The sequence below is a fragment of the Oenanthe melanoleuca genome, chromosome 2 (assembly GCF_029582105.1).
Source record: "Oenanthe melanoleuca isolate GR-GAL-2019-014 chromosome 2, OMel1.0, whole genome shotgun sequence".
Taxonomy (NCBI): Eukaryota; Metazoa; Chordata; class Aves; order Passeriformes; family Muscicapidae; genus Oenanthe; species Oenanthe melanoleuca.
In genome coordinates, this window is record NC_079335.1 from 167,285 (window position 1) to 180,946 (window position 13,662).

At 53.1% G+C, this 13,662-nt stretch overlaps 1 protein-coding gene across 11 annotated transcripts in view; it reads right to left on the reverse strand.

Moving 5' to 3' along the window:
* SCRIB (scribble planar cell polarity protein) overlaps window positions 1-13,662 on the reverse strand; it is a 129,340-nt gene that overhangs the window by 86,427 nt on the left and 29,251 nt on the right. For all 11 annotated transcript variants that reach the window (XM_056483033.1, XM_056483034.1, XM_056483032.1 and 8 more), the window contains exons 7-15: window positions 11,489-11,563; window positions 10,716-10,860; window positions 9,586-9,704; window positions 8,029-8,228; window positions 6,834-7,000; window positions 5,889-6,013; window positions 4,342-4,467; window positions 2,880-3,095; window positions 1,855-2,175 (exon numbers count right to left, since the gene is read on the reverse strand). In XM_056483033.1, the coding sequence (XP_056339008.1) occupies window positions 1,855-2,175; window positions 2,880-3,095; window positions 4,342-4,467; window positions 5,889-6,013; window positions 6,834-7,000; window positions 8,029-8,228; window positions 9,586-9,704; window positions 10,716-10,860; window positions 11,489-11,563 (1,494 nt within the window). The remainder of the gene's footprint in view (window positions 1-1,854; window positions 2,176-2,879; window positions 3,096-4,341; window positions 4,468-5,888; window positions 6,014-6,833; window positions 7,001-8,028; window positions 8,229-9,585; window positions 9,705-10,715; window positions 10,861-11,488; window positions 11,564-13,662) is intronic.

The window sequence follows — 13,662 nt, forward strand, 5'->3', positions numbered from 1 at the left end:
CCAGATAAAAACTGACATTTTAGACACCAAGGAACCTTCTTTCCACTGGATTCCAGAGGAAAACCAGACCTTTCCACATCATCCCTGGAGCTTCAGAGGAAACTGCACCTTCTCCAGGAGCACTGCTCCAGCTGAACCACATCTGCCACTGCTGGAGGATGCAGCCACCATTGAATGGGACTGTGCCAACACCCTGACTGACTGACGGGTGTCAGCTTGGATTCTGATGGCAGGGTTTGGGATTGTTCTTTGTGACACTGCATTTCTATTTTAATTGTCCTAGTAAAGAACTGTTATTTTTAATTCCTATATCTTTGCCTGATAGCCCCTTAATTTCAAAATTATAATAATTTGTAGGGAGGGGGTTTACATTCTCCATTTCAAAGAGAAGCTTCTGCCTTTACTGGCAGACACCTGTCCTGCAAACCAGGACAGCATCCAAGGCAGCCCCAGGATGGAGAGCTGAGTCCCAGGCAGAAGGCTGAGCTGACAGCCAGGGTGATTTCTGCCAGGCACCACACACTCAGTGTCTCCCCAGCTGCAACAACCTTTCCAGGTGAGGGCATTCCCAAATGAAGGGAAATTGGGACAGCTCTAACCATTCCCTCTGAGGAACTCCACCAGCAGTGGGAGAGCTGCCCCATCCCTGGGGAGCACATTTTGAGCTGCACTGGCTCAAAGAGAGCAAGGCAAGCACCCTCTGAGGGGAAGAACCTTCCCCTGGGCAGCCCCAGCTCCAGCAGGGATGGGAAGGACCCTGGCACCCTGCAGCTTGTGCAGCTGCAGCAGAAGCAGGTTTTACACCAGCACCTTCCACACCTCACCCGTGACACTGGCTGATGTCAGACTGTGAGGAGACTCAGCCACATCCTGACCTCTGCCCAGCAAACACAACTCAAAATCCTCAAACCAGCAGGGGTGAGAACTCTGATCTCATTAAGTGTCCTTCATCCATGTATTCCCATCCCATGGTAACCCAAAATCTTCAAACCAGCTCGGGTGAGAACTCTGATCCCATCAAGTGTCCCTCATCCACATATTCCCATCCCGTTGTGATGAGTTTCCTCAGGAAGGAATCTCTGTGTGTCCCTACCCAAACATGGGGGTTCAGCTGAAGAGAGCCAAGGACCTCTTAAGCCGCAGTATAACAAGTAAGGCCAAAACTTCAGAGAAAAGCTCCCCAAAATCCCAGTGCCCCTCCATCAGGGGTGTGGGTGGAAGGGCACACTCCTGGCTGCACTGACATGCCCCAGAAGCACTGAGCCAACAAGAGTCAGTGCCCAAATGTCAGTGCCCAAATGTCAGCCTAGGACTGACTCCACGCAGGGACAAGGCTCATCCTCCTGTGAACCAGCAGCAGCAACCAGCAAGGGAGGAGGAGGCTGGAAGGAACAGCAGAAGCCACCAGGGACGAACCAGAGCTGTGCCTGCAGCACAGGGAACAGCACATGGGATGGGGATGTGCAAGGAGCTGCACAGTGAAGGTGTCAGACAGCAGCACAGCACAGCTCTGAGCACCCCAGGAACCCCAAAATCCTCCAGCTGTTCCCCCAGCCCATCCCAGGGCTGCCAGTGGCTCCATCAGCACCAACCAACCTGCTGAGCCCCAGGAGCAGAGGCAGGGCTGCCTCCCCTGAGCTCCCCCTCCCCAGCTGCACACAGTGCAGGTGTCAGACACAGCAGCACAGCACAGCATAGCTCTCTGGCCACCCCAGGAGCCCCAAAATCCTCCAGCTGTCCCACTGGCACATCCCAGAGCTGCCAGTGGCTCCATCACCACAGACCAACCTGCTGAACCCCAAGAGCAGAGGCAGGGCTGCCTCCCCTGAGCTCCCCCTCCCCACAAGGCCTTACCTTGACGGATGGCTGAGCAGACAGAGCTCCGTTCTTCCTCTCCTCCTCCTCCTCCCACTCTTCCTCCTGCTCCCTGGGCTCGGGGTTGTTATTGCAGCCTCCCAGCTCCTCTTCCTCTTTGGGGACCCCATCGCTGCTCAGCCCCTGCAGAAGGGCCACCACTGCCTCTGGCTTGGGCAGCTTGGTGATCTTGAAGTGTTTCTTGTAGTGGGGCGTGTCCTTGCGGATCAGCCTCTGCTTCTCCACGGGGAAGGGGCGCTCCTCGTCCTCCTCCTCATCCTCGCTGCGGATCAGCGTGTCCTCGGCGAAGTGCACGGTGGGCTGTGGCACAAACCAGACAGGCTGTGAGCCTTGGGGACAGAGGGGGCACGGAGCTGCTGCCCTGTGAGCCTGGGCTGGCACAGGCAGAGCCGGGGCCACTGCTCGTAGGCTCGGGACGTGCAGCAACATTTTATCACCAAAATGCAGCAAGGTATCACCAAAATACAGCAATACTTTACCAAAATGCAGCAACGCTGCTTTACCCAAAATGCAGCAACGCTCTACCAAAATGCAGCAACGCTCTACCAAAATGCAGCAACGCTCTACCAAAATGCAGCAATGTATCGCCAAAGTGCAGCAGTTTTACCAAAATGCAGCAATCCATGACCCAAATGCAGCAACGCTGTTTTACCCAAAATGCAGCAATGCTTTATCAAAATGCAGCAATGCCTTATCACAACACAGCAATGCTTTCCCATTTCCCCATCCTTGCCTTTTTCCATAACCACACTCCCCAGCCATGCTTCTGTCAGCTCCAGGGATGGAGGGTATTCAAACCCCTCAGTCACCCCACTCTTCCCACACTGTCCAGCCTGGTCTCCCACGTGTGCAGCTCCCACCAGCTGCCTCAGTCTCTGCTCACTCTGCCCCCAGCGATGCCCAAACCCCACACCCATGCACTGTGCATCCATTCCCACTTCCTCTGAAACCCCCAGCTCCTCTCCCTTTTTCTCACGACCCTGCTGCAGTCCCCAGGTTCCTACCTCATTGTACTCCACCTCCACATCGTCCTCCTCCTGCTCAGCAGCCTCCTTGCGCTCCTCCTCCTCCTCCCTGGCCTTGGTGTCCCTGCCCAGCTGGGGCCCCTGCCCGCTGGGCCAGCCCCGCTCCCTGTCCTCAGCCCGGGGCTCGGCAGAGGCCGTGCTGCTCGACAGGTGAGAGTCCTCGCTGCGGTTGGACGTGGCACTCAGCCTCTTCTCCTGGGGATGGAGGAGATGGTCAGCAGGGAGCACCAGGGACTGCAGGAGGGGGGAATGGTCCAGCACCAACAGAACCTGCCCACAGCTTCCCCTCCCCAGCTCCCTCTGTCCTCCTCCTCCTGTGCAGGCAGTTGTTCCCAGCTCCCACCAGGGCAGCAAGGAGCCCCTCCAAGGGTTCTATTCCCAGCATCTTTACTGGGAATAGCAGAGCCAATGACAAAACTGGCACACAATTCCCCTTACACTGTTCTCTCTCTCCTGGTTCCATCTCCTGCTCTATTTCACAGGCCCCCCCATGTGTGTTGGGTTCATGTGGCCAGAAATGTGGATTCTGTGCATCCCAGAAATGTGAATTCTGTCCCCACCTGCTGCAGCCGGGTGGGGCAGTGACCCTGATCTCCTGGCACACATTATCTGCTCATGGGCCATCTTTAAACCAGCTGGCCAATCATCTTTATCTTCCCACAGCCCATCCTCCCTCCAGGAGATATCTCCTGTTAATGGCCACTGAGTCCCAGGGCATGACTGATAAAATTCCATCATCCCACTGGGAGATGCTCCAGCCAGGGGAGGAGCCAAGCCTTTCCTACCCAGATAAAAACTGACATTTTGGACACCAAGGAACCTTCTTTCCACTGGATTCCAGAGGAAAACCAGACCTTTCCACATCATCTCTGGAGCTTCAGAGGAAACTGCACCTTCTCCAGGAGCACTGCTCCAGCTGAACCACATCTGCCACTGCAGGAGGATGCAGCCACCATTGAATGGGACTGTGCCAACACCCTGACTGATGGATATCAGCTTGGATTCTGACTCTGGCAGGGTTTGGGACTGTTCTTTGCAATACTGTATTTCTATTTTAATTTTCCTAGTAAAGAACTGTTATTCCTAATTCCCATATCTTTGCCTGAGAGCCCGTTAATTTCAAAATTATAATAATAATTTGTAGGGAGGGGGTTTACATTCTCCATTTCAAAGAGAAGCTCCTGCCTTTATTGGCAGATAACTGTCCTTCAAACTAGGACACCAGCTCAAGATTCCCCACTTTTCCAAGCAATCCACTCCCAGTCCCTCCCAATCCTTCCCAACAGTCAGTCCTTTCCATCTCCCTGCTTCCCACATGTTCCTGGTGGAAGATGTCTCTGCCACGGAGCTGCAGCTCGATGCTGTGCAGGATTCCTCCCCACCCAACCCATCCCCTCTCCCGTGCTGGGTGTTTCTGCCCTCCCCAGTGAGCAGCACTCACGTCTGAGCTGGGCGAGCCGGGGTTGCCGTCGGCCCGGGCAGCGTTCACCTCGCTGCGCCGCACCTCGATCACCTTCTTCATCACCTTCAGCTCGCTGGGGTGAGGGGTGGCTCGGCGCTGCAGGCCCTGCAAGGGAACCCTCAGCCAGGGGACCCCAGCCTGGCACCACTGCCAGCCCTGGGCAATGAACCCCTGCAGGCAGCCAACACCTGCAGCAGACAGCCAGAGCCAACACATCCTGCTGCAGGATCTGCTGCAGGCTTCCACAGCTGGGATGGAGAGGGGAAAACAGAGACAGGGAACCCTGGCAGCCCTCTGCACATCATCCTGGCAAGGGAAAAACAGAGACAGAGAACCCAGGCAGCCCTCTGCACATCATCCTGGAAGGGGAAAAACAGAGAGAGGGAACCCAGGCAGCCCTCTGCACATCATCCTGCTCTGCAGCTGGGAGGAGAAAAACAGAGAGAGGGAACCCTGGCAGCCCTCTGCACATCATCCTGGCAGGGGAAAAACAGAGACAGAGAACCCAGGCAGCCCTCTGCACATCATCCTGCTCTGCAGCTGGGAGGAGAAAAACAGAGACAGGGAACCCTGGCAGCCCTCTGCACATCATCCTGGAAGGGGAAAAACAGAGAGAGGGAACCCAGGCAGCCCTCTGCACATCATCCTGCTCTGCAGCTGGGAGGGGAAAAACAGAGAGAGGGAACCCTGGCAGCTCTCTGCAAATCATCCTGGAAGGGGAAAAACAGACAGAGAACCCTGGCAGCTCTCTGCACATCATCCTGCTCTGCAGCAGATAGGGGTTTTGAGAAGAATTATAGAGTTGGCAAATTCAAAGGGGTGTTTCAGGCTTAGTAATTGAAAAACTATCAACACAGGAACTCTCCCAGAACACAGGTGAGAAATCTTGGGATATCTCCCTCTGTACTTAACAGGTCTGCCAAGCCCAAATGCACCAGAACTGGTGCTGCTTAGTGAGCTCCATCCCAGGTAGAGAGTCAAGAAAACCAGAATTCTAAAACTAATAACAATGTTAAAAACAATTCAAAAAACCCCCAAACCTCCCAATGCCAACAGCACACACACACATTGCCAGGACAGTGCAAACACCACTTGGTAGAAGGATTCAGATCTCAAGGATGCCTTTCCATAAATTAAAAAGGAATAAGTTTAGTACTTCACTGACAGGACCCTCCAGAGCAGGGGCTGCACTGGGGATGTGGATGGCCTGGGCTTGGCTGGGCAGCCTTTCCCCTGGTGGGGGTGAGCTAAACCCTGTCCTGGCAGGGCTCTGCTGGGAGCTCTGCACATTCTCAGAGCTCCCTGGGCACCTCAGTGCTCCACTCCCACAGAAGAGCCTCAAAACTTGACTGCACCACAGCTCCCAGGGAATGAATTAATTCCTTTAATTCCCTCCTGCTTGTGTCCTCAGGGCATGGACACCACAGTGGCTCCCATCTTTGTTCCCCCAGTTTCCCCATCTTTGGGAAGCTCAGCCTGTCCCTGTGCTGCCCCAGGGAGCCAAGAAGCCCCCAGGGATTCCTTACACGTCTCTCAGCTCCAGACTCCTCATCATCATCTCCCTTGGGTTCATCCAGGAACTGGATCACGCTGACTCTGTTCAGGTTGGTGTCTGTCCAGCTCTCATCCACGCTGTTCTGCAGGAGGTTCTCTGGGGAGGGAGAGAACACAGCGTGTCTTGGGCTGCAATACAGGATATGGCCAGAAATGCGCATTCTGTGTATCCCAGAAATGTGAATTCTGTGCATCCCAGAAATGTGCATTCTGAAACCAACTCTTGAAGCCAGGTGGGGCAGTGACCCTTATCTCCATGGGAGATATCTCCTGCTAATGGGCCATCTTTAAACCAGCTGGGCAATCATCTTTATCTTCCCACAGCCCATCCTCCCTCCAGGAGATATCTCCTGTTCATGGCCAGTGAGTCCCAGGGCATGACTGATAAAATTCCATCATCCCATGGGAGATGCTCCAGCCAGGGGAGCAGCCAAGCCTTTCCTACCCAGATAAAAACTGACATTTTGGACACCAAGGAACCTTCTTTCCACTGGATTCCAGAGGAAAACCAGACCTTTCCACATCATCCCTGGAGCTTCAGAGGAAACTGCACCTTCTCCAGGAGCACTGCTCCAGCTGAACCACATCTGCCACTGCAGGAGGATGCAGCCACCATTGAATGGGACTGTGCCAACACCCTGACTGATGGGTGTCAGCTTGGATTCTGACTCTGGCAGGGTTGGGATTGTTCTTTGTAATGCTGCATTTCTATTTTAATTTTCCTAGTGAAGAACTGTTATTCCTAATTCCCATATCTTTTCCTGAGAGCCCCTTAATTTCAAAATTATAATAATCTGGAGGAAGGGGTTTACATTCTCTATGTCAAAGAGAAGCTCCTGCCTTTACTGGCAGACACCTGTCCTGCAAACCAGGACAGAGCAGCAGCTCTGCAGCCAGGGCTGTGCTGCAGATCTTACCCAGGCTGGGAGAGGGCTGCTGGGGCAGCAGGTAGCAGGTGAGAACCTTCTCTCCTGTCTTCTCATCATCCTCGGTCTGGAACTTCAGCATGGGCTGGGACTGGTTTTCTGCCAGCCACAGGGCTTTCAGGTTCAGGTTTGTCAAAGCAAAGGGCAAATTCTGCAGCCTGAAAAAGAGAATAGCAACGGCTTGTTAAACTCACCTGGTGAGGAGGGAGCATCACCTCAGCTCCAGAGAGAACTACAGAGCCACAGAACCTTCCAGAGCAGCTGCAACCCCAGAGAACAGAACCACAGAACCTTCCAAAACAGCGCCCAGGTATCCACACACCACGAACGAGGTGTGGCACTAAACACCTGAGCACTACTGACACAAACCCACAAAATCTGCAGGAAGGGAAGGCAGCCAGTGCCAGGGATTTCCCCATATCTATTCCACAGATGATAAAATGCCCTGGCATCGTTGATAAAATCCTTTCCTCTGGGTTCAGGGACACAGAGAAGGGGCTTACAGCAAAGCTCTCAGCAAACCAGCCTAGGCTTTTCCCCCAGTGGATCCCAGGATCAGCAGACTGTGAACCAGTAACAACTAACACTCTATGTTTCTGTGGATCTGAAGACTTGGCACACTGGATTGCAGAGGAAAACCAGACCTTTCCACACCAGCCCTGGAGCTTCAGAGGAAAACTGCACCTTCTCCAGGAGCACTGCTCCAGCTGAACCACATCTGCCACTGCAGGAGGATGCAGCCACCATTGAATGGGACTGTGCCAACACCCTGACTGACTGACGGGTGTCAGCTTGGATTCTGACTCTGGCAGGGTTTGGGATTGTTCTGTGTAATACTGCATTTCTATTTTAATTTTCCTAGTGAAGAACTGTTATTCCTAATTCCCATCTCTTTGCCTGAGAGCCCCTTAATTTCAAAATTATAATAATTTGTAGGGAGGGGATTTACATTCTCTATTTCAAAGAGAAGCTCCTGCCTTTATTGGCAGACACCTGTCCTGCAAACCAGGAAAGAGACCAAGCCCATCCCAGCCCAGCCTGGGCTTTTCCATCTCAAGATCAGTAGCCCCAGCCCTGCCTGGGCTTTTCCCCCTATGGATCCTGGGATCAGCAGCCCAGCATCCCCCAGCCCTGCCTGGGCTTTTCCACCCTGGAATCAGCAGCCCCAGCCCCTCCCAGCCCTCACCTGTTGCCAGCCACGTCCAGCACGTGCAGCTCGCTGGTGTTGGCCAGCTCGGGGGGCAGCAGGGCCAGCCGGTTGTCGCGCAGGGACAGCACGCTGAGGCTGGCGCAGCCCCCGATCTCGGCCGGCAGCGCCGTCAGACGGTTCCGGTCCGCGTTCAGGTTGGTCAGCTTGGCCAGCCTGCCCAGGGAGCGGGGCAGGGCCTGGGGCAGGCAGGGAAAACACGGGTGAAACACGGGAAAGCATGGGGAAACAGGGGGAAAAGCACGGGGAAACACAGCGGAAAGCACAGGGGAAAGCACAGAGAAACCAGGGGGAAAGCGCGGGGGAAACGGACAAAGCCTCACAGGAGAACAAGCTGCTTTCTGTCCCAACGGATGTATTTCTGTTTATTCTGCATTCTGTATGTCCTGCATTTCTGGGATATTGTCTTTGGTTTTCTTTTGTCATTTTCTTGGGTTGCAATATAGGATGTGGCCAGAAATGTGCATTCTGTGCATCCCAGAAATGTGCATTCTGTCCCCACCTGCTGCAGCCGGGTGGGGCAGTGCCCCTGATCTCCTGGCACACATTATCTGCTCATGGGCCATCTTTAAACCAGCTGGGCAATCATCTTTATCTTCCCACAGCCCATCCTCCCTCCAGGAGATATCTCCTGTTCATGGCCAGTGAGTCCCAGGGCATGACTGATAAAATTCCATCATCCCACTGGGAGATGCTCCAGCCAGGGGAGGAGCCAAGCCTTTCCTACCCAGATAAAAACTGACATTTTGGACACCAAGGAACCTTCTTTCCACTGGATTCCAGAGGAAAGCCAGACCTTTCCACATCATCCCTGGAGCTTCAGAGGAAACTGCACCTTCTCCAGGAGCACTGCTCCAGCTGAACCACATCTGCCACTGCAGGAGGATGCAGCCACCATTGAATGGGACTGTGCCAACACCCTGACTGACTGACGGGTGTCAGCTTGGATTCTGACTCTGGCAGGGTTGGGATTGTTCTGTGTAATACTGCATTTCTGTTTTAATTTTCCTAGTGAAGAACTGTTATTCCTAATTCCCATATCTCTTCCTGAGAGCCCCTTAATTTCAAAATTATAATAATAATTTGGAGGAAGGGGGTTTACATTCTCTATTTCAAAGAGAAGCTTCTGCCTTTACTGGCAGACACCTGTCCTTAAAACCAGGACAGGATCTTTGGGACAGGCTTTCCCTCAGGCTCACAGACTGATCCATGCCAATTCTTCTCCTCAACACAGCACACTCCAAAAACCACTGCTCAAAACTTCCCTTCTGTTCATTACCCATTCCCCATCCTTATGTTTTACCAATCACACATTTTCAATCACAAACCCCTTACCAGTACAGCCTGGGATGAGCAATCCCAACACCCCTGCTATCCCACAGAATGTTTTAGGGGAGAAAAAAAAAATCAGGGAGAGAAAGCAGCTCCCAAACATAGAGAACTTGGTGGAACTGTACAGAGCAGTTGGAGCACGCTCAGGGTTCAGGTGGGAGGCACAGGTGGGCAGGGTCCCTGCAGGTGGCTGCTGTTACTCACTGTCAGCATGTTCTCAGTCAGGATGAGCTCAGACAGGTTCTCACAGTCCCCAATCGATTCTGTCATGTCTGTCAGCCGGTTCTGGTCCACCTTGAGGATGGAGAGCTGCTTCAGCTGACCTGGCCAGGGTGACAAGGTGGGTGTGAGCTGTGCTAGAGTCAAGGATGCTGATCTACACCCACCTGGCTGTGATCCCATCCCCGAGGAGCACAGAACCCAGCACGAGGCTCTGCCCTTCCTCCAGCAGGGCTTTCACAGCCCTCACACACACCTGAGCTCCCCAGGTGAGCTCTGCTCACCTGTACCCTCATGTTGGAGTCAGTGAGTCAGGGGTCTCTGAATTCTTCAGAGAAAAATCAGAGTGCAGGGATTGAATAAGTTTTAGAGTGAGTTCTAATGCTTTTAGAAAGTGAAAGGTTTCAAATGCCACAGTAGCTGTGAGTGTTCTAGTGAAGGGTGAAACACACTGATATCTGCAGTGGAGGCTCCAGGCCCACAGCTGCAGACAGGACTGAGACATAACAGAGCTCTAGTAAGAATATTGCTGACATTTCTCACACAGAACAAGACAGATTGTATGAGTAGTTCTATAGGTAACCTGGTGTGCTCAGAAACTGGAATTGGAACAGGTTAAGGAGTGGTGGTCTGAGTTTGTGTCTGAGCTTGTTGGGAAAATCCTGGATAAGAGTTTGTGTTGGGAGAGTTGGTGCTTTCAGCATTTGTTGCTTTTTAGCCATTCTGGCTTCTAGCCATTTGCTTATTGCTGCTGCTTTTGCATTGCTTGCCATTGCCTGTTGAGACTGATGTGTTTTGTAATAAAATGTGCTTTATAATAAATAACCTTTTTAACTATCAGCTGCTTTGCTTAAGATAACCTGACAAAGTAGGAGCCAAGAGCTTCAGAGTTGGTGCCTTAGAGCACCTGGAGGTCCCCCACACCTCACTGCTCCTGCTCTCCATGAACCCCTGAGCACTGCACAGACACTGCTGCAGCTCCTCCAGGAGCACTGCCTCACCTGCAGCACTCCTCAGGTGACTGGCAGCACTCACCAGTGCCACCAGGAACTCACCAGTGCCACCTGGGATGTGGCAGCACTCATCAGTGCCACCTGGGATGTGGCAGCACTCACCAATGCCATCTGGGATGCTCTCCAGCAGGTTCTGGGACAGCAGCAGGTCTGTCAGTGCCACCAGCCCGCTGAGCTCCTCGGGCAGCTGCTCCAGCCGGTTCTCTGACACGTCCAGGCACACCAGGCGGCGCAGGTTCCCCAGCTCCTGGGGACAGGGGGCAGCAGGGGCTCAGGGAGAGGGGCAGGGGGACAGATAGACACTGCACAGGGATGGACAGACACTGCACAGGGATGGACAGGACAGACAGACACTGCACAGACACTGCACAGGACGGACAGACACTGCACAGGACAGGGATGGACAGACACTGGACAGACGCTGCACAGGACAGACAGACACTGCACAGGGCTGGACAGAACTGGACAGACAGACACTGGGCAGACACAGGACAGGGCTGGACAGACACACAGACTCCGGACAGACAGACAGAGACTGGACAGTGCTGGACAGACACAGGACACACAGACACAGGACAGACAGACAGACACTGGACAGACACTAGACAAAGACACAGGACACACAGACAGACACACAGACTCTGGACAGAAACAGGACACACAGACACCGGACAGGGCTGGACATACAGACTCTGGACAGATACACAGACTCTGGACAGACACACAGACAGGCACACAGGACAGACAGGCACACAGGACAGACAGACAGACACACACACAAAGACACACACACAGACTCAGGACAGACAGACACACAGGACAGACAGACAGACAGACTCAGGACAGACAGACACACAGGACAGACAGGCACTCACCGGCGGCAGCGCCGAGAGCTGGTTCCGGTCCAGCCACAGCTCGCGCAGGTTGGGGAGAGCGCCCAGAGTGTCCGGCTGTGGGACAGAGGGACAGGGACAGGTCAGGGACAGAGAGGGACAGGTCAGGGACAGGGACAGTGTCAGGGACAGGGATGGCATCAGCACCAGAGTGTCTGGCTGTGGGATAGACAGGGACAGGACAGGGACAGAGAGGGACAGGAACAGGACAGGAACAGGTCAGGGACAGGAGAGGAACAGGGACAAGACAGGGACAGGACAGGGGTGGCATCAGCCCCACCAGGAACAGGCAGGAGCTACCTGGGAATATCTGGGAATGCCTGGGAATGTCTGGGAGTGTCTTGGAAATTCTGACCTTACAGAAGAAACGCATCTTCCTCCTCTCAGACATGACAATAAACATTTGGGTGCCACTGGCCAACGCAGGGTGACCCAGTGTCCCCATGAACCATGGCAGACACAGGTTCACACCCCACAGCTCAGGCAATCAGCTCTGGGGCTGGGGTTTGCTCCACTGGAGCAAGGCCCAGGTGTCACACACCTGCCTGCTGGAGTCAGTGAGTCAGGGGTCTCTGAATTCTGAATTCTTCAGAGAGAAATCAGAGTGCAGGGATTGAATCAAAGCCTTTGGGTGGATTGAAGTACATTAAGGCTCTCACACATAAAGTAGATGTTTAAGTAGAAGTCAGTCAGTAATTTTAGGGTGAGCTCTGATGCTTTTAGTGAGTGAAAGGTTTCAAATGCCAGAGCAGCAGAGCCAGTTCTAGTGAAGGGTGAAACACACTGATATCTGCAGTGGAGGCTCCAGGCCCACAGCTGTAGGCAGGACTGAGACATAACAGAGCTCTAGTAAGAATATTGCTGACATTTCTCACATAGAACAAGACAGATTGTATGAGTAGTTCTATAGGTAACCTGGTGTGCTCAGAAACTGGAATTGGAACAGGTTAAGGAGTGGTGGTCTGAGTTTGTGTCTGAGCTTGTTGGGAAAATCCTGGATAAGAGTTTGTGTTGGGAGAGTTGGTGCTTTCAGCCATCGTGGCTTTTAGCCATTTGCTCTTTGCCAGGCTTTTGTTTTGCTTCTGCATTTGCCACTGCTTTGTCATTGTTTTCCTATTGCTTTTTGAGACTGATGTGCTTTGTAATAAGAGGTGTTTTGTAATAAATAACCTTTTAACTATCAACTGCTTTGCTTATTTAAGATAACAAAGTAGGAGCCAAGAGCTCAGAGTTGGTGCCTCAGAGCACTGGAGGGTCAGAGAAGCTCACACTGCTCTCACAGGTGAGCTCAGCCTGTGCCCAGCTCAGCTCTGCCTCCCAGCTTTGATGGGTTTCTGCCAGAACCCACCCCAGAACACACAGTAAGATCCACTAACAGCTGAACCCACAGGTGCAAAGCCACAGAACAGCACAGGAATGGCCAGGTAACCCCAATTCTGAGGCTGTGCCCTCGCTCTGCACACCCTGAGCCCTCCCTGGACAGAGCCCCAGCACTCTGAGGGGCAGGAATCACATCAGAAAGAGGAAAGGCTGGAAGCTGGGTGAGAACAAAAACAGCTGGGGGCAGTGCAGGACAAAGGGAAGGGAAGAAGCAGAGTCCTGCTAGAAAGGACAGACAGGAAGAATGACCATGCCAGAGGCTGGAAAGGACAGAGCAGCAGTGTGTGAGGCCAGCAGGGCACAGGGGCTGACACAAGCAGAGAAAATTCATCTGGGAATGATGACTGGGCCGTGCTGGGCAGGTCAGGATCTCCCCAGAGAAGCTGAGGATCTCCTTCTTTGCATTGCAGGTGGAAACCCACTTGTTTGCAGCCATGTGAGAGTCAGTGAGTCAGGGGTCTCTGAGTTCTTCAGAGAGAAATCAGAGTGCAGGGATTGAATCAAAGCCTTTGGGTGAATTGAAGTACATTAAGGCTCTCACACATAAAGTAGATGTTTAAGTAGAAGTCAGTCAGTAATTTTAGGGTGAGCTCTGATGCTTTTAGTGAGTGAAAGGTTTCAAATGCCAGAGCAGCAGAGCCAGTTCTAGTGAAGGGTGAAACACACTGATATCTGCAGTGGAGGCTCCAGGCCCACAGCTGTAGGCAGGACTGAGACATAACAGAGCTCTAGTAAGAATATTGCTGACATTTCTCACATAGAACAAGCCAGATTGT